At 38.8% G+C, this 22951-nt stretch overlaps 1 protein-coding gene across 1 annotated transcript; it reads right to left on the reverse strand.

Moving 5' to 3' along the window:
* Positions 1-161: 161 nt before the first annotated feature.
* On the reverse strand, positions 162-20257 carry Mpp1 (MAGUK p55 scaffold protein 1). Its single transcript, XM_034486412.2, has 12 exons — positions 19878-20257; positions 12333-12476; positions 11965-12043; positions 10307-10392; positions 8093-8161; positions 6914-7110; positions 5204-5310; positions 3416-3496; positions 2776-2856; positions 1511-1713; positions 1218-1292; positions 162-528 (listed from the first exon to the last, which is right to left on the reverse strand). Exons 1-12 carry the CDS (start codon positions 19977-19979, stop codon positions 352-354), a joined length of 1401 nt encoding a protein of 466 aa, XP_034342303.1. The 5' UTR covers positions 19980-20257; the 3' UTR covers positions 162-351.
* Between the last annotated feature and the right edge of the window lie 2694 nt (positions 20258-22951).

The following is a 22951-nucleotide window of genomic DNA, read 5'->3' on the forward strand; positions in this document are numbered from 1 at the left end:
ATTCCTAGAGAAGACAAACAACTTTATGCATTGTGAACACCAGCCCTTACAGACCTATAGAGAATGCAATCCCAGAGATCTTATGTTGCTTAGAAGGTTTAAGAAAACACTTGGCTCTTTAGGCAATTGTGGTTCAGATAGGAATGGAGTTACAAGGTCACTGGTAGCTTAACACAGCAGCATTTTTATTGCTTTGGAAGGTTTCCCTACAGCATACATTCTATTTGCAGAACTGTTTGAAAGTTTCAATAGTTGAAAGTGAAGGAGCTCAGGCTTCAGGAGGGGGAAGCAACCCTTTTGGCTTAAGCAAAGGTGATGGCGTTCTAAATGTTTGGGAAGGCTGCTGTAAGCTTAGTAAACCCAGGAGACAGGCACCCACTGTGGAGAACTGCAAGCCCTGTCAAAGGCTTCTTGCAGTTTCTTAAGAGTTTCATCAACACTATTATTCACCAAAGAGAGGTCAAAGTAATGAGCATACTGACAACGGATGGCCTCAGAGTCCTTCTGCAGCTGTTGCAGGGCTTCAGTCTGCAGAGAAAAACATAGATGAAGCAGCAGTTCCAAGTCACAGCATCGAAAGGAAATTTTAAATAAGTATTGGTTACATTAACTGGTTCCCCATCTATTTTTTTCCATGGTGGTGGTCCTGGCATTTGCTGGATTAAGAACACTGGATACTAAAGGGGTTGACAACCACTATACTAAAGAATGCTAAACTAACCCTAATTACCTAGCACAGGCTTCACTAGCATCATCCACTTAGTAGATACTAAGAGCTGTAATTCAAGGATAAGGAGGTCTTAGAAGTCACTAACTCAATGGAAACATGAGCTAAGGATACAGATAGATTTCATATGCAATCTTATTTGCTCAACTGCCTTTGAACTCCAGACTGTCCTTTCACCTCTCAATTGCTGGGATTGTGACTCAAGAGTAAGAAGCAATCCTTTATAGTAAATGTTATCTTTCCCACAGTAGCCACACTGCATCCTGTGGTGGATCTAATACTACCTCTGTCCTTCACAGCTCCCTCTGCTTGTTTCACATGAGTCTGTATCACATCAGAATCAGGATTTAACTGTCCATCTCAGCCATTAGAACTATATCATTCAGGACTATGACTAGACTTGAATTCTTTAATAACCTATCTCTTGAATAATATTCATGCCCTTTGTCTTGGACTTGGCAAAAACCTCCACCCATGACCTCTTTCCCACCTGAGCGCCCTGGTCAGTAGGTGCAATGAACACAATGAAAGGTGAAAGCTCAGCTGTCCGAACAGTCTTCAGGGTCTAGGAAAAGAGAAGAATAAGGAGAAACAACCCAGTTGTCTGTTGTATTCCTTCTAATAAGTATTCAATACCAATTTGATTGTATCATGCTGACCCCACTAAAACTTTAGGAAGCAAGCCTGAGCTCCTAGAACATTTCTAGGAGCTCTACTTTTTATCACCCACTTTCCTCATTATATGGCTGAAACCATTGCTCCTTGCCTTTTATGCCTACTCACCTGGGGCTCAATGTCAAGGATGGCAATCTTGTCCTGCTTATGAATCTGGTGTACTGTTTCAAATTTGGTGCCAAACATGTTGCCCTGATAGCTGCCAAACTCCAAGAACTCATTGGCAGAGATGTTCTTTGTCATCTCCTCTGTTGAGATGAAGTGATACTCCTTCCCATCTTCTTCACTCTTCTTTGGTGGCCGTGTTGTATCTATGTATAAGAACTCAAATCCTTGATGGGCTCTTGGTCTATATGGAAACTATCTTTCTCATGAACTGAATGGTTGATGCTGGAAGGTAGTACAGATACAATATCCCCACCTACTCATCTCTCCAGCACTGTTTTGTTTTTATGACAAGGAAAGAACACAATGGTTTGGTATAAACATTTTGTTAAAAAAGTTAAAATGTTGGGGCTAGCAATTTCTCAGCATTTGCCACAGAAGGCTCATAACCTGAGAACCTGGAACCACTCGGTGGAAGGAAAGAAGTGACTCCTATAAATTGTATTCTGACCTCCATACACATACTGTGAAATGAGTGTACACACAGACACACAGGCTGTCACATGAGCACACATACTGCATAATACTGAGTAATAATTCTTTTAAAAAGTTAAAATGTTAGGGTAACATTCTAGTGCAGAGATAAATTATATATACCTAGCCTCTTTTTATCCTATGATGAACCATCTCCTTTACCTTCCTCAGCAGCCACTTGTCTGTAAAATGACTCCTTCCCCTCAACTTGCACATTGAAAAACCTGGAAAGGTAAAGGGTGTGTGTGTGTGTGTGTGTGTGTGTGTGTGTGTGTGTGTGTGTGTGTGTATGCTTATGCTATGATGTGTATATGAAAGTCAGAGGTCAACCTGTGGGAGTCAGTTCTATTACCATGTGGGTTCTGGGGATTCATGTTGTCAGGATTAGCAGCCATCTCCTCAGCCCTATAAGTACATATTACATTTCCAAATATATTTAGTGTTTTGTGTGTGTGTGTGTATGTGTGTGTGTGTGTGTGTGTCCCTCCCTCCCTCTTTTTTTTGTTGGCTCTTCAATGTGGATTCCAAGACTGAAATCAGGACCTCATACTTTCCAAGAAGTTTACTGACAGTTATATCTCCAGCCCCCCAAATTTTCAGTTTTCATGATTAAACTTTTGAAATAAAACAAGACCATGTGACATTTCAGAAAAACACCAATTCTAAATTTTGTAACAGGACATTTCTACCTGCCCCTTAGGAATAATGACCCAAAGCACCTAAGAAATACTTACATGGGGCAGGATATACAAACTTCTCTGGATTCTGACTGAGCAGAGCATTCTTAATGTGGCTACGACCCACTCCACTGGCTCCTGTGTGAGGATAAAGAAAGGCTTCCATCAGTTTCATTCAGAAACACTGGTGGGGAGATGGATTTTTTTATCCCAGTGTTCAAAGCAGCTAGTAGATAAAAATAGTTTGGTGCTATAACAAGGCTGCAACTGAGTCCTTAGAATTGTCAAGATTTAGGGCCACCAAATAGCTTTAATTCTTTTGTATCCATTTGAGTGAGGAGAAGTCTTTCTAAGGCCTAGGAGTTAAGATGTTGAACATAATTGCTATTTCTACAGGGCAATTAGCTACTGGGACGTTTTCTTTTTATTTTCTAAGCCATCCAAACAGGTAAACAAAGAGCAAGCCTAATACAAAAGAATTATGTGCTAAAACAGTAGAAAAACTTGTAATATGAACTGGATCCAGATAGATTACTTGTAGGATCCAAAAGTTCTTTATGTGAAGTATCTAAGAGACCATACTCCATATCTTCCTCACTTCCTTTCCCGAAGACAGGTGGACACAACACGGGATTGGAAGTAAAGACAGAATTGTGCTCTTGAATTAGCAAATTGGTGAGGGGCAGTGAAAAGATACCAATCAACACCAGGGTCTTCCTCTTGAATGCAGGGAGCCGTACAACTTCCTCATAGGAAACAACATCCAACTGGTCAAAAACTAGAGACAAAATCAAACCATATTAATTTTCAGAGGTGGGGTGATAAAGCACTGGCTGGGGTTAAGGAGCTGACCCGATCCAGCATATAAAATCAGAATCCTACAATCCTAGCACTGACTACAAAAAGTAAATAAAATTCAGGGAGAGAGACCATGGACATGAATCAGAGGGGACGTCACTGGGAGGGATGTTAGATATTTCTATGTGATGAAGAGTGATACATAATAAAGTAAAGCAGAAAGTATTTCCTATGAAAATTCTGAGGAAAGGACTGACATGACCCCATTTTAATTCTGAATGAACTATCTAGAGTGTTGGGTAAGAAACAAACTGCAGGAGCTAGACTTTATGCAGTGAGACTGGGCACACCAAACTCCAGCTCAATTTCATGCCTATTTATGTTTGGGGAAAAAATAAGTGGAATCCAAACTTAACAAGGAATAAAGAAAGTTTTGCTAATTGAATATGCTAGCACAATTGGTGTAGCAGCTAGAGGAGGTGCGGTTAACAAACTGAAGAACAGGATGTGAGAGCAGGCTCATTCTGTATTACAGATGCATGTACTCCCTTTAGTCTATGATTTGATTTTCTCAGCATCCCCCATCTGAACTTTTTACATGGCTCTGTAGGCCAGTCCTTAGGATTCTGATTTTATAAGCTTTTTTATAACTCTGTTCTTCTCTGTATCCCTCTGACCTGACATTTTCAGTCTCTTCCAGTCTCGGTATTGTAAGGGTTCTCTATCTCCAACAGATTTCATCTTTCTAGATCATTTAACTTGGGTGTCTCATAGGCACTTTTAGAGTTCAATAATATCAACATCATCACTGTAATCCTTCTAATATCCCTTATTTTAGAGAACAAAACCAATATTGACCCAACCATTCAAGATAGAAAGGGTCTCTTAGGCAGACACTCCTCTACTCCTTCATAAATGCCTTGGCTGTGGTAGCTTCAGGTTCTTTGATTTGTTCATGCATCTGTCATTATCTCTGAATGCTTCCAACAGGATGGAAACACTGAATAAATTATAATTAGCATTCATTTATTATCAGCAACCCACTTGAAATTCAGCCCTCCATATTCATGAGGCCTGTATCCTCAGATTCAATAAACCACAAATTGAAATATTTGAAAAATTTTGCATCTATATTAAACATATATAGACTTTCTCTTTCATTATTTCCTAAACAATATAGTACAATTATTTATACAGCATTTTCACTGTATTAGAAAAATCAAGATTTTCTTTTTCAGTAAGGGTCTCACTATGCAGTTCTGCTTTGTTTAAAATTTGCACAGGAGGATATAAATAAGTCCTATATAAGTTCTATACCCTTTTATTTGAGAGTGTTGAGCATCTGTTGATTTTGATAACTACTGGGTACTGGAACCAGTCCTCTGTAGATACTGAAGTTGGTGATCAGCAGAATAAAGATAACTATGGAGAAAAGTCTGGAAGACTTGATCAGTTGGTTACTTGAGAGGTGAGGTGATGAGTAGGTGTGGACAGACCACTAGCTTTCCTGCACATGCACTGGCATTGCCTCTTTAGTGAGTAAGAGAAAGCCAAAAGAAATGACACATTTTCTATATATTATACATCCCACTACATACTGCAACCTCATCTCTTTCCTTTTGGTTAAAGAGGTGGATAAACACTAATGCTACTTGGACTCTGGAGGAAGGGGACACAGAAAACTTACTGGAACTGTGCTTAGCCAGGTACTTGTCTTTATATTTCTTCTTCTTCCCAAAGGGACTGCAACTTGGAGCTTCACTTGGAGCAGATTGAGCCACACTTGCCACTCTCCTGTGAAGAACAGATGACTAAAAGTCAGTAGGTCCTCAGTGCAAAAACCTATGACAAATTAGGCTACCTCCTTTATTTTCTGTAGTTAAGTTTTGAGACTGACCCACTTCCTTGACTCTAGAATTTTTCAGGCAGAGATGGTCTCACCCACTTCCCTTCCTTTCTTCTTTATAATTTTATGTGCTCACCCAGGCACCTGGTAGTGCAAATGTTTTCAGGAGGAAAAAGCAATTCCCCTCCCTCTTAGTGTAGCTGACCATTCTTCCACCTTTGAGGTGAGACCTGGAAAATTGGGCTGATACTCAGTTCATCATAAGAAATATATTATCTACAACAACCCTAATCTATAAATAAAGCACACAGAATCACATATATGACTGAAACAATAGCTTCAATAACAATACCATCTGTTACTGTGTAATCTAGACTGATGTTTCTATGAATCATCTTTTGTTTTTAGTCAGGGTCTTACTATGTAGCCGCAGTGGCTTTGAACTTGCCTCAGCCTTCTGAGCACTCTGAATTATAGGCCTGAGCCACAATACCTGACCCTCACTTAAAAAAATACATGTTGTAGTCTACTAAATTAATTTTATGCCTCATTAATAAACCTGTTTCACTTTGTGCTCTCTTGAGTCTTTCTCAGCTATCTGACTTTCCTGATCTTACTATGTTCTTCACCAGGGGTTAGCTCTAAAAATGACCCAGAAATTACAAGCAGCATGCTCCAGGTTTTGACCAACATCTTCCAGTTGTGCACTGTATTTCTTCTGTTGTTCTAATGGTAAACATTTATTTATACAAAACACATTCTGTGGTTAGGTGCTATTTACAATAATTGGAAATGAGATCAAGCAGAACTCTAACTTCAAACTAAAGGTCTGTATATATGTTTGCAGGGCTCACCATTTGGCATTGGATAAACAACTAAGTAGGTTGTACTTACATATTTAGGAATTTGTATATTAAGAATATATATGTATATATTCAACTGCTAATGAAAAAAGAGGCCATGAATTTTGAAGAGAACAAAGAAGGATATATGAGGAATTTAGAAGGAAGAAAGGGAAGGGAGAAATGATGTAATTATATTACAATCTCAAAAAATATAAAAGAAATAGGTCTGGGACAGGAACAAACACTTTTTGAGGTTGTGATGTTATTTTCTACAAGGAGATCAACAGTGAATATGGATTTTTCTACCACTCTATGGTCATGTGCAGCAGCCTTGTACTAATTCAGCAATCTGACTGGAGGACAAGAATCTGCATAAAGGATACATACTTAAAATGTAACTGTTTTCATAAGTTTTTTAAGAAACAGTACTGAGTGATTGAAGGGATACAGGAAACAGGAAAGAGGACTCTGTAACTAGTAAGAGTGTTTAAGGAAACAGGCCAATAAAAGGCTCCTTTCCCTGAAACAAATGGCCTTTCAATGAACCATATCAACTCCTGTGAACCCTTCCTCATCTCTTATGTAAAGAAAACTAGAACATATGTTTAAGAGATATGGAAAATATACACAAGACAGCAGATTTCTGAAGCTAAGCAATTAGCTTAGCTTTACTACAGCTGCTTTCCACCAGCACAAACATGCTCACCATTCCTGTAGCTCAGGAGAAGGGATCAATCCTGCAGACTCTTTGGAGGAGCCCTCCACCCGCCCCTGCCACCAATTGCTATCATCTTTGTTGATTATCTGGATAATGTCTCCAGTAATAAACTTCAGTCCTGCCTCCTTGCAAGGGATAAGATTGTCCTTTTGAGGATCGTAGTCAAACTGTGCTCTCATGAACATCTGTAAAAGAAGGTAAAAAAGGACCTCAGGAAAAACACTAACATTAGAGCATGTACACAAAAAGTCCCACTATAAAGAAATGGGAAATGAGCAAGAATGGGGCAAAAATCGTAGGCATTCACCCACACATGTGCAGCTGGATTGTTCAAGTGTTCTTAAGTACGCACTGTTGTGTTTGCTGAAGAATCAAAACTGATCCTTTTAACAAGGCATTTCTTATGAAATGCCTTTCTGGGTCACCATGTTGCTATTGAATCTGAGTTTTCCATCTTAGAGTAGAAAGCTGCTACCATACATCTGAAATGGATGTTTCCTTGACAAGATACTCTCAAAAATATGGTAAAGTTGATAAACCTTTCTCTAGAGGACAGTCTAGCAATATGAATATGTCCATCATCTTCAAATGCTGACATTCTTTGCCCTACCTTCTACCAAACTATGTATTTATCTTACATAAATCATGCTTATTTGGTTAAGCATGTTTATCACAACATTATTTATAAGAGCAAAGTATTGAAAACAATTGATTTCCTAAGATATTTTTATTTATTTGTGATAAATATCTGCTAAGTATATTACCACATAACGTGAAATTCCAATTTGCAGAAGAATATCTAATGCCCTTGGGAATCCTGCTAACATTATGTGAAATAAGAACATTAATAAACAAAATAATTAATAAGCAAAATACTTAGAATGGTCAAAATTAAAAAAAATGTTTATCACAGGAAAAAATGACTAGAAGAAATTATACCAGAATTTAATACTGATCTGGAAGTATAAGCTAAAATAAACGCTCTCCTCCCAGGTTGTTTTAAGTCAGAATGTTTTATCACTGCAACAGAAAGAAAACTCAAATACTGGTTATCTGTGGTAATAACATTAAGGAGCACAAATATAGCTCAAACAAATAAGGGAAGAAATAACAAGGAGCAGAAAGAATTTTAGCCTACAGCACAACAGAGAAAATGGCACTATATACCTGTAGTGCAGGAAGACGACTCTGCTGATTAGGAATTACTTTTAATGAGATCATTCCTTTGGTTTCCTTCTATTAAAAAAGAAAAGAAAAATAAGACTGTAAAGAAAACTAACCTGGGGGATATAGGGTTTTATAAAGTCAGGGTTTTTACTACAGAACCATATTTATAGTTTAAGATTTGTTCAGATATTACCTCCTGAACCATGAGATTTTCATGTGCTTCCTACATCAGCATAACTGAAGACACAAAAATAATAAAGCAATAGCTTATGACTTTCTCCTCTTCTGATCTTGGTCCCCAAAAGGTCCCTAGAAGTCCCTAAAATGAACACAAATATATCCATATCTTTCTCCACCCCAATGAGAACATTGCAAATATTTATAGTCACATGTTTCTTTTGGTTTTGTTTTTTCTATATAGCTGAGGTTGGCCTTAAACTATGATCCTTCTGCCTCAGGCTCCCAAATCTCACCACAACTGGAAGTAGTTACAAGTTTAACTTGTATAGTTGATATATCTAGGTTGGGCAGTGGGTTACACCTCTGATTGAGCAATACCAAACTTATAAAGTCTTTGACTAACATTTTTTAAAAAATGTATAAGTGCAAAAAGGAAAAGGAGGCATGGGATAGGGATTTTCTAAGGAGGGGAATGGGGAAAGGGGATGGCATCTGAAGTATAAATAAAATATCCAATAAAAAATGGGGAAAAAAACAAGTTTAACTTGTTATTGTCCTCCTAAGAACTTGTATTACAGGCATGAGCTATATTGCATTCAGCTCAATGATTTATTTTGTAATTTTGTTACCATAACTACGGCTGATCATCCTCTCTCTTTTTTCTTGCAATTTAAGTAATAAAAATATACCTAATTATTACATACAAATATTTTCAAATTATGTACATATCATATAATGACTAAACAGTTAATTAACATGTATTACCTCACTACTTATTTTTGTTGTGACAATACTCAAGATATACTCTCTTAACATCTTTCAAGAACATAATCCATAGTTATTATACATCTCTCCATGATGCCCACCTATCCCTAGCCCCTGATCAGCACCATTCCACTCTCTACTTCTACAGATTTGCCTTTCTGGATTCTATGTATATAAGAGTTTATGTGATGACCATCTTTCTATGTCTAGCTTATTTATATAATGTCTTCCTGATGCACCCATGTTGTACAAATAATGGGATTTCCTTCTTGTATAAGACAGGACAGCATTCCATAGTGTGTATATACCACATATTTTTAGTCCATTGGACCACTGACTCCATAGCCTGGCTATGATGGATTGTGCAGTAATAACTGCACAGATTTTTAAAAAGTTGGTCAGTAGTTTTTTGTTTCTTTTCCCCAGTTTCTTATTTGTTTTTGTTTTTTAAAATGAAATTTAGATTTCCCTAGAATTATTAGCTCTTTTCTGATGTACTATCTTTTTAGCTTATACTCATTTGCAACTAGCCCAATGTCAGAGGCTCACTTTAGGAGCCGATTTTTTGACATCACTCCTGGTACTAACTATGGTATTACTGGAAAACCCAGTAATAATTAGGAAGCACATTCAGAAAGGGAGTTTGAAAAGTTTCATGAAGGACACATTCACACAGGTATTCTTTCCCTTGTTGGATCTTTTGATGATGATCACACCTGTGTGAAAATGGTACCTACAGGAGCAGGTCTGGCAAGTAAGAGTAAGGACATAAATACCTTTACTAACTGCTTGCTGAAAATCAGCCTACTGAGACATAAGATAAGTTAAGAAAGATGGCAAAGTATCAGGAGGGGCAAACAGGAGAGTCAGCACAAACACCAAGCACAATGCTGCACATAATGAATTCTGAGACTACAGGTTGAGAGAAGTTAATCCACCTGCTCAAAGCCATAGAGCAGGAATAAAGTAAATCAGGGATTTGGAAATGCCAATATACACCACAATCTCCAGATATCCGGGGCAATATTCTTGTCATTTAATGAGATTGATGCTCTCAAGTTACTGGCACTGCTTTGCAGTTTTACTAAATGAAAGCAGAGACATATCATTTCTTAGACAGAATATCAGAGGATCAGAAGTGATAACCACTCTCTTAATAAGATAACCATGCTTTTGCATGAAATACGAAATAAGATACAGTGACATCAGTGCCTATATACTCTTCATGAACATAAAAGATAATAATTGTCTGGTGCAAAGAATACCTACCATTGCCTTCTGCAGCTGATCTACTGAGTGATTAGTCACATTTGTACCATTGATTTCTAGGATCTCATCTCCAACATGAAGGGAGCCTGCCATTAAACAAACAAACAAAAAACTCAATGCACAAAAGAATAATTCAAACAAGAGCTGTTAGCATAGCTCACATAACCAAAACTACAATTTAAAACATTTTATAAAATAAATAAAATTCAGATATTAGAAGTATTCAACCAGGAGAGATAAAAACAAATTTGGTTCTGAATCTATCTAGCACAGTTCGATACTGCCTCATCCTTTTTAATTTCACTCATCCAAAAGCTGTGTAAAAGCATCTCATCCTTGAATTCCTGGAATTAGAATAGCTGCCAACCACAGGAGACTTGGACACATGTACACACTATAAAGAATAACAAAGTCAGCCGGCCAGTGGTAGCGCACGCCTTTAATCCCAGCACTTGGGAGGCAGAGGCAGGCGGATTTCTGAGTTCGAGGCCAGCCTGGACTACAGAGTGAGTTCCAGGACAGCCAAGGCTATACAGAGAAACCCTGTCTCAAAAAACCAAAAAAAAAAATAACAAAGTCAGGAAAAAGATCTCAGTATTCCCCATTAATCAGTGAGTTCAATGTTTCTTTGTTAAACACGTATTCTTAGATGGTTAGTCAATGTTAAAATTCTATGTGAAGGATGGTTACCAAATTCATGTCATGTTACCTTGGATGAAAAAAAAGTTAAACATAAAAGGGTAGGACCTAAGGAGGAAAGAGGCTCACTGGAGTAGCCATAACCCCAACATTGGAATAGTTTCTGGTTTCTAATACCATATAGGTTATCACCAGCTGCTGAAAACATTATATTTTATTATTCTATTCTCTCATTGCTCCCTAAATTATATTTGAGTAAATGATATATCTGAAAATTGTTAGCACTTTAACATTAGGGAAATACAATAATTAATTATGCCTATTTAAATTGGGTTTTCTCATTTAAGCTGTTAGCTTCAGGAGGGTAAAGATAAAGCTTTCTTTACTGTTATACATCTGTCTTATGTAATGGGAACATGTAGTAATGATTCACTAATTAAGGAAAGTATATATAAGAAAGTGCAGAGGAGCTGGGCAGTGCTGGTGTATGACTTTAATCCTAGCACTTAGGATGCAGAGACAGGCAGATCTCTGTGAGTTTGAGGCCAGCCTGGTCTCAACAGAGAAATCCTATCTCAGGGAGTGTGTGTGTGTGTGTGTGTGTGTGTGTGTGTGTGTGTGTGTGTGTGTGGTGGGGGAGGGTTCAGAATTCATACTAAGATCTTACATGCAGTTTTCTAGAGTCAGGTGGTTTTGCTTGTTTGTATGTTTGGTTTGGTTTTTTGAGACATGGTTTCTCTGTGTAGCCCTGGCTGTCCTGGAACTAGCTTTGTAGGCTAGGCTGGCCTCAAACTCAGAGATCTGCCTACCTCTGACTCCTGAGTGTTGGGATTAGGGAATGCACCTCCATGCCTGGTTTAAAGAGTCAATTTTTAAGCCAAAGAATCTCTTGGCACTCTCATGAAAATGCTATCAGTTTTGAGGACTATAAGCTTCTTGTCCCAAACCACTGAACAGAGAGTAAATAATTAATCCCAGGGTAAAATTAGACTTAGAACCTCCCCTCCCTGCCAGAGTACCTTGTCTATGAATCATGCCACCATGGAGAATTCTGGCCACAGTACATGACTGTTTTTCATTCAGCTTCAAGGTAATTCCCTGGAATAAAGGCAATGAAAAAGTAAACTTTGTTTTAAGCCCTTTCTGAGGACATCTTTAAAGCATCTTAAGGAAATTTTGCAAAGAAAATCATTTCCATCTATATCACGGACAGTTCTTAAGTAGAAAAAGCAGAAAGCTTATTCTGAAAGGAGCTTTAAATGGGGGCAAAGAAACACAGCAGTGAAGTTGACAGTTTGTACAATTCCATGAGTGGCCTTTGGCATATATATTCTTATGGCCCAATGACTTCATCAGTAGAGTGTAAGTGATGAAGACAAGAGATTACCATGGGCTCTTCTGTGATCTTCTCAAATTGTATGAGACGAACTCTCCGTGCCTCCTGCCCTTTGGCATGGGCAGGGCTACCTGGAGCAGTGGACCCATTGGTGTACATGTCCTCAGTAGCAACATCTGACTGGTTCAATGAAGTCTGTCAAATAAAAACAGATTAATGGATAAAATATGCAGTAAAACCCCATAGTCAATCAACAATCTGTAATTAGAATCCAAAACGCTGTGAAAATCCAGTTCTTTTGATGTGGTTACTTTTTTGTTTGTTTGGTTGGTTTTTCGAGACAGGGTTTCTCTGTGTAGCTCTGGCTGTCCTGGAACTCACTTTGTAGACCAGGTTGGCCTCAAACACAGAAATCCACCTGCCTCTGTCTCCCAAGTGCCACCACTGCCCAGCTGAAAATCCAGTTCCTTTATAAGGTTGACATCTACTCTCATTTGAGTCCATGTGAAGCTGTTTGTAAACATTTATTCAATTTAATATACACATCTTATAAGTTCATTGCAGATAAAGAAATGATTCTTATTAAAAATATTCTGAGGGATTAAGAGATAGCTCAGTGGTTAACAGCATTGGCTGTTTTTTGTGAGCACTTGGGTTCAATTTTCAGCACTCACATGGCAGCTCACAACTGTCTGTAACTTCAGTTCCAAGAGATCTGATGTCTTCTTCTTACCTTTGCTGACACAGGCATGCATGTTGTAACCAGACAAAAATGCAGGCAAAACAACCATACAGTGACAGGCACTTTAGACAGTTCAAAACTTAGTTACTCTCTTTCTTGGCATGATAAGCAGTTTAAGGTCAATCAAGAAAAGATACAGAAAAATGGATTTTAATCTGACTCATGCTTCAGTTTACATACAAAACTCAGTTACAGATGGGTTCCAGATACAAATGTAAAAGGTAAAGCAGATAAATTCTGAGAAGAAAAAAATACCTTCAATACCCTGAGTAGTCAAAATAGTTTAAAATACATAATATAAAATCATCTATCTATAAAGTAAAATCTGAAAAGATAAATGCCCTAAAAATTTAAGAAACATGCTCACCAAAAGATTCCAATGAGTTGTGTAAAATGTTAGCAGAAAAGACACAGAGATAAATAACCGTGAAATAAAAGGATTGATTTTTACCAAACATAAAAAAATACATATAGAAGCAGAGGCTAGACAATCATGAGCTCAAGGCTAGCCTGGACTGCAGAGAAAAACCCTGAATAAAAAATGCCCTCTTTTGTCCAAATAGAACCACAAACATGAACAAGCAGAGCTTAGTAGTAGATGCCTACAATCTCGGCATTTGGTGGGGCAGAGGGGTTTGGCTCCAGCTTGTACTACATAGTTTAAGGACATCTACAAAATAAGACCCTGTCTCAAAACAAAAACAAACAAAAGCAGATGAATAAAAGATAAGCACGGTACTCCCTCAACTTAGGAGCCTGAGGCAGGATAATGGCTAGAGTCAACCCAGGAATTTGAGATTAAGCTGGACAACACAGTGACACCTTACTTACCTCATCTCAACAAACAAAAAACTGGAAAGGCATGGTAAGGCCTGAGAATAAAAGTCTGCAATTTAACAAAGGACTTGTATCCAGAATATACTGAATAACAAGATGATAAAAGTTCAATGCAAAGACAAAAGATTTGAACAGATTACTCATTAGAAAAGATATATGACTACATATAAGCACATGAAAAAGTGGTCTACATCACAGTAACCAAGCAAGGAAGTATAGATTAAATCAGAACCACATATGCCAAGAGTGGTAATATATGCCTATTATACCAGCACTCAAGAGGCAGAGACAAGGAGGCTGCTACAGGTTCAAGACAAGCCTCAGCTACACAGAGAGTTCCAGCTAGCCAGGTCTACACAGGAGACCCTATCTCAAAAAATAAATAAATACCCAAAACAACAGAATGACTATATATGTCTACTAGAAGGTCTGAAATAAAATACCCAACTACTCTATGGTCCAGTAATCCTACTTTTAAGGGTTTATCCAAGATGAATGAAAACATTTGTCCACACAGAAGCTTGTATACAGATATACCTAGCAGCATTATGTTCTCAATAGTCCACAAAAAAGGAAACAACAAAGGTGTTGAAACCCAGGACAATACACAAGCCAGTTGTCCATGCACTCAAGAGCTCAAACTACAAAATAATAGGATTGAATTCAGAAACCTGTTGAATAAAGGAAGTGCTATTAAAAAGAATATGTACAACATGATAAAATTTATGTGAGATTTTAGAACAAACAAAACTGGTGTAAATAGTAGTTGTCTTCAGGGGAAAGTACTGTCATGAGAGAATTGTGTAAAATAGTATATTCAAGATTTTTGTCTTTTTAATGTATGTAAATTTTACATTAAAAAGTAACCATAAAAAATATTGAACTCTAGGCAGTAAAATACACACTGAAGTTCTTTGGGGTGAAGTATTCTAAGTGGATAGATGAATGGTTTTAGGTACATATGTGTTAAGGCAAACAAAGCAATATGTCAATTATAGAAGCCAAATGATAGAAAGTTTTGTATATTTTTATTTTATGTATTTTGTATATTTTCAAGTTTGAATTTTTCCAAATTATATTGGTGAAGAATGCCATTACAATCTGGAGAGAGATTCTCAGTGGTTAAGAGTGTTTGTTGCTCTTGCAGAGAACCCAGAACCCACATGATGGCTCACAACCACCTGTAACTCCAGTTCTAAAGCATCTGATGCCCTTTTTTTGGCCACAAGTGAAAACATCTAAACCCATAAACTAGAAATAAATATTTTTTTAAAGTGGGAGAATGAAAAGGGAGCTGGCTCAGTAGGTAAGACTGTTTGCTGCCCAAGCACAAATATCTGAATTTAAATCCCAAACACTCATATAAAAAGCCCAGTATGGCCAACTATAATTCCATCAGTATCTGGGGCAAAGGCAAGAGGATCAGCAGTGCTTACTGGCCACCAGTTTAGCTCTAGGTTCAGTGAGAGACCCTGCCTCAAGAAAATAAGATGGAAAGTGATAGGACACATGTCCTACGTTAGTGCATGATTGCACACATTTGTAATGCATGTAAACATACAGCACACATAAGTTTTTTTTAAAGAATAAAAAGGCAAGCCATTGAGTCTAGAATTAGAACTCTTATACCTGCAGATAAGCACATAAACTTGGGGTCTCTCCACTGAGACAGAAGGTCATTGATTGGAGCAAGGGCAACTTATTATTAACTACAACACCCCACTGGGTCAATAGACCTAGATTGAGGGTATCATATATCCATGAAGAAATACTGATGGGCTCAATCTTGTATAGATCTTGTAATATTGCTTTTTTTTTGCTTGTTTGTTTTTCTTTTGTGTGTTGTTTGTTTAGTTTGGTTTTCTTTTTGAGACAGGGTTTCTTTGCGCAACCCTGGCTGTCCTGGAACTCACTCTCACTGTGTAGACCAGGCTGGCCTTCAACTCAGAGATCTGTTTACCTCTGTTTCCTGAGTGCTGGGAGTAAAGATGTGTGCCACCACCAACCAGTATTGCTTTTTAATATCATAAAACTCAAAAAGTTTGGATTATTTGAGAATAATATGAAGACATCTTGCCTTTCTTACCCACGAATGTTTGTGCATAAAATAATAAATCAAAACCTCACAGCAAGTCAGAGGAGGAAAAACTAGTATAAGCTTGGTATTTGGGTACAAAGTGAAAATGGAGAGCAGCTATATACTATCCACACACAGGGACACTGGGGAGATTTAGAAGGTCTTCTCAATAAACAGAGCTGTGAAAAATATATTTTGCCAATTCATTTTTCTGGGGAAAAGAAGAATCTTGAGTAGGAATGCCTGCCCATGGGCATGAAAGGATGGACAGATGACAGACAAGGAGATCTGGCCTAGAAACTTAAGGAGAGAAGTGCAGGTATGCTTTCCACAAAGACCTCTTAATTTACTGTTTCCTTTCTAACAAAACAACAACAACAACAACAAAAACCAATGAGGACTGACATAGTGTCACTTACTGTGTAATTTCCAGATGAGGAAGTATTGAGAAACTGTCTTGTTTAGCAGCTAAAATGTCCCAAAACTCACATGACACTATCACATGGCATTTATGTTGTAACAAAAATGTTGAAAAGGGGTTTTAATTTGAAAAATAACTTAGAATACCTGGCAACACAGAACTTCACACAATTCCCAGGTAATCTACCACAAACAATTCAATGACACTACAGTCACTGCATGGGAAGACATGCATGTAGCCATGACAAGGAAGCTCTGAGGTAATTTTGAAGCCATCTGTTTATGTGGAAAATAAAAGAATTTGAAGACAATTATGCTAGCTTCACCATAAATAGTGAAAAATGAATGTATTCACATTTTCTTAGAACATACAAATAATGTCTGGAAGGAACAAGGCCTGGTTTCATGTTGTCTTCTTGAACTCTCAATTCTGTGCTCATATTTTAATAATTCTGGAGTCTAAGGCTTATAAATTATTTTAGTGAAAATGGTTTCAAAGCCCTAATTTTGCCTTCAAATACTGATCACAAAATAGAGATAAGAATTTAATTTAGTTAGCTAGTCCTGGTTGTACAAACTTGTAATCTCAATTCTCAGAAGGCTGAGACAAGTAGGTCTGCCAAGAGCTTGAGCCCAGCCTAGGCTATACAGTGGGACCCCATTTAAAACCAAAACAGAACAAACAACAAAAACTGCCAGGCATGGTAAGATTAAAGGCATGCTTTCAATCCTAGCACTCTGGAGGCAGAGACAGGCAGATCTCTTTGAATTTGAAGTTATCTTGGTCTATGTAGTTAATTCCAGGCCAGCCAAGGCTACATGGTGAGACCATGTCTTAAAAAAAAAAAAACACATATAATAAAAAGAGAATGGTTTAACTTAATGATGTTTTATACACAGTCCCAACATTGGTCAAGTGGCTATTCAGGAACCAAGAGCCAAATATTTGGAAACACAGTCTGGTGTTTGAGGTAAAATGGAGCTGCTTTAGTTTCAGTTGGAAGAAGCCTGTGTATATGTCCAGAGTGTATTAGGCAGATAAAGAAGATCAGCCAAAGACCTTTAAACATGTGGCCTTTGGATTGGTAGACGTATTTAGTGCCTGACAAACAAAGCTCTAGTTAATGTATGATTTTAAGACAATACCTGCCAGAAAAAATCCTGATTCTTGAGCCTTCCTGTTGCTTCAGTTCTTATCACTTATAGTTAAATAGTTCTAATCTCTATACTTCCTTGGGGAATTGATGGTTTTCTCAGGGCTTTTATAACTTTTTGTTGTAGTTTTTCTTACTCACAGAGTGAAACGGATGTCCACGTGAAGAGTGGGCACTTGTGGTTTAGTCAGGGGGCTACAGAAGGCTGGCAGGTGGTAGTAAGGAGCTCCCAGGCTCTTCTGTATTTAGTCATTTATTTCCTTGGACTGGGCATTCTAATTTCACCATGTGGAAGCAGTTGGCAATGAGCCTAACAGTAGGCTGAACAAATGTTTGTTCATTCCTGTGCTCAGTAGTTCACTGTCACTTTGTTCTGAAGCCAATTGGTTTAAATGAGAAAGTTAACTGTAGTTGCCCCTGCTCTATTCACCCCCATTACCCCTACCACTGCAAACTTTTTTCAATCTATTTTTTTTTATTTCAACTTCCTTTGAGAAGCTGTCTCTGCCCTTTGAACTGTGCTGCAGATGTTTCCTCTGAAGGAGGTGTAGGGGGCTATGAAGCACTGTTGAGTGCCCAGCATTGCTGAAGCCTGCACTTCGTAGAATCCAAAATTTAAGGGGCAAACAGGACTAGAGGCAAAACAGAACAGCCTGTGCAGAGATACTAAGGTTCAATGATATACATTCCATGTACAATAGCAGAAAACAAGTCTTGGTTGAGTCAGTAGGGAGCATGGTCAGTGAGTCTGCTCCTCATTATCAGTCTACCAGAGAAAGAGTTCCTTCTTAGGTCTGGTTGTTTCACTTGAAGAGGATATTTCCATTCAAAGTTTGTGTTTTCAGAGAATTTAAACTAAACAAAATAAAGTACCATTTTCAAATTATTTTAGTTTTCTCAGTACCTAGTATAGTCTGTTAATCTTCTTCACCTTAAATAAGACACTGAACTAGAACATCAGGAATAGATGTTTCCTTCAGCAGTCATGACACTTTGGGGGAGGTCTGATAATTTCTTTCTGTAAAAATAAATACATCTAGTTGTGACACTAAAAATGTCTTGAAGTCTGACATGTTGGCCCATGCCTATAGTGTCTATAAACTCAGGAGAACTGCAAGGAATTCAAGGCCAGTTGGGGCAATAGAGTAAGCTACAAGCTAGCCTGAGCTAGAGTGAGACCGTGTCTCAAAACAAGAAACAAACAGATAAACAAAAAAAGCCCAATGTCCTCCTACTTACCAGCAGGAGAGATAAAATTTGCTGACATTTAGTTGGTGCACAGTTTCTTCCCCTAAGCAGTGAATTGCTCTGTCAGTGTTGCTAAAAGAGGACTTTGGGTGTGGATCATAGAAAGGCAAGATTAAATAACCATACTTCCAAAATTGGCTTGGGGAGGGGAAATGACACCAGAGGTAGGGAAAAAGGAAACAGAGCTCCAGAATTGGGGAACCAGAATACAACTGTCATAATATGGGTTTTTTTCTTACCAATTATTCAGTTTTTCTTTTTCCCTTTATCTAAAAAAAAGTGATCAAAACACATAATACCTACCATCCTACAAGGGTTTTGGGATTTATTTTCCTCAGTTTCATCTAGTATCATCTTTGAACGTTTTGTGTAAGTAATGTATGTTGTTTAATAGCTGTACCTTCCTATCACAAAGCCATCTTCACTGTATCACAAGCAGCACCATAAATCTCCCAGGAAAAGGGAATAGAGAGTAGAGGGAGCAAGGTCAGTAGGTGGTTCAGCATTATAAGCTACTAAATGGGGTGGGGGAGATATGTTACACAGAATATAATCACAACCACCTCTGGAGGCCTCTGTGCCACAGAAGATTAATAACTATTTACTGTCTAACACTGGAATATGAAGGCTACCCTAGTTTACAGCGTAGCACAAGGAGACCTGCTGAAATGAAATGAAGAGGGATATGAGTGAGCTTTGTAGAGCACAAAGTTGGTTTTCACAACCACGTCTGTGAATCTGAACACAAGCACTCAACACCAACCAGGCAGATCTACTATTGGATGTGTTCCTTAACGTCTTATTTTTCTTCTTTAAGTCTGCTACTTGACTTCCATCCATGAGCAAGTTTTCTTTGACCTCAAGTATGCATTTAGTCCTGGCCAGCCTCTCTGGATTTTCACCTAGGAAGGCTGCTCCAGGCAACTATCCACCACACCCAGATCTCAGCAGAACCGGGCCCAATGCTAAGGCCTCACCCTGGGGGCAGGACACCCATGATCTGGCCGTCCCGGGACAGAGTGCTTGGGAACAAGGCCATGGATAGGAAAAATCCAGCAGCAGATGGCCTGGAGCCTAGACCCAACCCGAATCCTGAAGATCCCAGGGGTCCCACTAACCTCAGGTCGGTTGCGCTTCTGTAGTAAGTGCTCCAGGTAGAGGTCCGAGAGTGCGGTGCGCATGCTGTTCCCTCCCTCGCCTTCGCTCGACTTGAGCGTCATCTCTCAGGAGCAGGGACACCCAGAAATGCAGTAGCCGCAGAGCTTTGAGCCCAGGAATCACAAATCAGGGAACTGCGGCCTGCTCAGAGGCGTGCTAGACTGAGGCGGCGGAGGAGGCAGGGATCAAGAGTGGCGCTGGGAGCCAAGAGGGCCAAGCAGAGCAGTACTCACGCCCCGCCTACTCTCCACTCTGGCCCGCCCCTAAGCCCACCCACGCCTTGGCGGCCCTAGTGCTTAGCGATTGGAGAAGGCACAGTTTAGCGTTGCTTGGAAGCTTCGCTCTAGCCACGCCTCTGCGGGCCCTGTGGAGCTGCGCAGCCAGCATCCCTAAAAGATAGAATTCAGAGACAGGAGCTTCCATCTCTTAACTCTCGCGGTCTGTGAACTACCAGAGCGGATCCCAAAATGTCCAGCTACTGCAACTGCCGCCCCTTTACTACCCACGAGTTGCAACTAGCAGGCCTCCTGGTTCCTAGCTGAGGCAACCCAGGAGTGAATTTTACATCCAGATTGCTCCTAACACCAGGAATCAGCCAGCTGCCCTGACGAATGTAGGGGCTCTTAAACCAGTGGTTCCAAGGCCGATGCGCCTTTCCAGGTTTAGACTTGTGAAAGTGTGCTTCTGGTACCATCATTTACATTGGTATATGCTGTTCAGTGAGGAAAGATGGGATTGCCCTCAAGAGCAAACTGGTTTTATTTACCGTAGGCCAGATCTCCTGCTGTTAATGCCATACAATTTCTAGGAATCAGCAAAAGCAAATGGAACAAATAATCTTCACAAATCGGAGCAAACGCCCTAAACTTCCAAATGTTCTGGAGACATTTTGAAAGGCATTTTAAACAAAACGAATGTTTACTGGGTTTAAAGGCTCCTTGGGAATCGTCCTAAAACCCAGAGCTCACATGATTGGTAACTTATACCCTCCCCCTGTTCCTAGAGGAATTACTTTTAGGTAAAGAGAGAGGAGAAGAGAAGAGAAAGGGTGAGGGGAGAAGGGCAAAGGAGGAGAGATTGGTATAGAAGGGAATACATTGAGCAATGTTACAGAGTAGACAACTATATAACATACCTGTGCACATATACAAGGGTACCCAACAATAAAAACAGCTAGGTGAATAAATAAGGCCTTTCATTAACTGAGGGTGGAACTGGAAAAGATGAAATTGAAAAGATGAAATTGCTTTATGTGATATGCAATGAGGATGAACTTTAGTTGGTGGACTGCTCAGTTAGCTTGCAAAATCCCTGGGTTCAACTCTCAGTAATGCACACACTACTCATGATAGCTTATGCCTATAATCCTAGCATTTGGGAGGTGGAGGTAATAGAATCAGAAGTTTAAAATCATTTTCATTCACTCAGTAAGGTTGAGGGCAACCCAAGATACATAAGACCTTGTCTCAAAACAAAAATAATAAATAAATAAGGGAAAAGAACTTTTAAAAATCAGAATATTTTATTCCACTCAAATATATTGATGTGTGAGTGTATATATTTTTGAGGAAAATGTAATGATATATTTTTGTAACATGACACATCATCAAGTCTTATATATATATAATATATATATGTATATATATACATATACATATACATATATATATATATATATATATATATATATATTATTGTACGTATTCACTTTGCATCCTGCTCACTGTCCTCTCCCAGTCACCTCTCCCAAAATTCCTTTCCCCATTCCCTCTTCTCCTCTGAGTAGGTGGGGGCCCCCTGGGTATTGCCCCACCCTGGTACATCAAGTCTCTGTGAGGCTAAGTGCATCCTCTCCCTCTGAGGCCAGATAAGGCAGCCCAGCTAGAAGAACATACTCCACCTATAGGCAACAGCTTTTGGGATAGCTCCCGCTCCAGTTGTTTGGGAGAACTTTTATAAAACAAAAGAAAACTAGACATAGTTGCACATACCTGTAATCTCAGTACGTGGGTGGTAGATACTGGAGAATCTTGAGTTTAAATCCAGCTTCGGCTACAAGGTGAATTTGAATACAACTTGAGCTACACCAGACACTTTCTCAAAAACAAACAATCCCCAAAGTATAAGAGAATGTGAAGATGACTCACTGGTTAGGATAACTTACTGTTCAAGCATGAAAACCTGAATTTAAATGCCTAGCATCAATTTAAAAAGCTGGTCATGGCCAAATATGCCTGTAACCCCAGAACTATGAGGAGAAATAAGAGGATCTTATTTGGCTGCCAGCATTGCTCCAGAGTCAGTAAAAGATCATATCTTAAGGAAAATAGGGTGAAGAGTGATAGAGAACAACACATAAGGTCATCTTCCAATTTCTATATATGCATGGGGTTTATGAATCTATAGATATGTGGGTGTACACGCCTTTCTCTGTATCTTTCACGTACATATGTAGACACATAAAAGAAAAAACAAATATAATGACATTTTCAATACATAAAAGCAACAAAGGATTCTATTATGAATGTATAAAGACATTGTACAGCTCTATCCTCTTAGCCAAATAGCCACCATCTTCATTAATTCATCTGTGTCTGCTAGTAAAAGATCATCATACTTGGGTTTGTTGACTGTTAACCTACTCTTATAGGAGGATGGCACATGGGAGGCTGTAGGACTCTCACTTGAGTATTCAGCCATTCCTGTCAATCAGTTGTATATAATTTTGTTCTAATTGTTCTGGGTCTTGGAAGGGACTAGAGGTAGGTTAACAAAATGAAGCTCCATCTGTGTGGGAACAGGGAAGCCATCATCCATGTGGGGGTAAAGGCTTTCCAGTGGAGCTGCTTTGCTTTAATCAGTGACCTGTCACCCATGATCTGTAAGTAAGACAATAAACTCATTGGTTTCCCAGGAAGAACTTCCATAGACTAAAACTTTGGTTTGGCATTGGTACCTTAGAAGGAATGGGAGTAGACATTTCATGGCAACAAAAGGACTACAAATTAACAAGAAAAATACAGTCCCAGTAAAG

The sequence above is a fragment of the Arvicanthis niloticus genome, chromosome X (assembly GCF_011762505.2).
Source record: "Arvicanthis niloticus isolate mArvNil1 chromosome X, mArvNil1.pat.X, whole genome shotgun sequence".
In the NCBI taxonomy this organism is placed as follows: domain Eukaryota; kingdom Metazoa; phylum Chordata; class Mammalia; order Rodentia; family Muridae; genus Arvicanthis; species Arvicanthis niloticus.

Bases quoted from the DNA above. Each gene is read 5' to 3' on its own strand.
- Mpp1 (XM_034486412.2), bottom strand. From the start codon at position 19,979: ATGACGCTCAAGTCGAGCGAAGGCGAGGGAGGGAACAGCATGCGCACC. The intron at 1,714-2,775 runs GTAAGTATTTCT...TCTTATACATAG, and splicing joins GTTTGTATATCCTGCCCCAT to ATACAACACGGCCACCAAAG. The intron at 529-1,217 runs GTGGGAAAGAGG...TTTTCTCTGCAG, and splicing joins CTACTGACCAGGGCGCTCAG to ACTGAAGCCCTGCAACAGCT.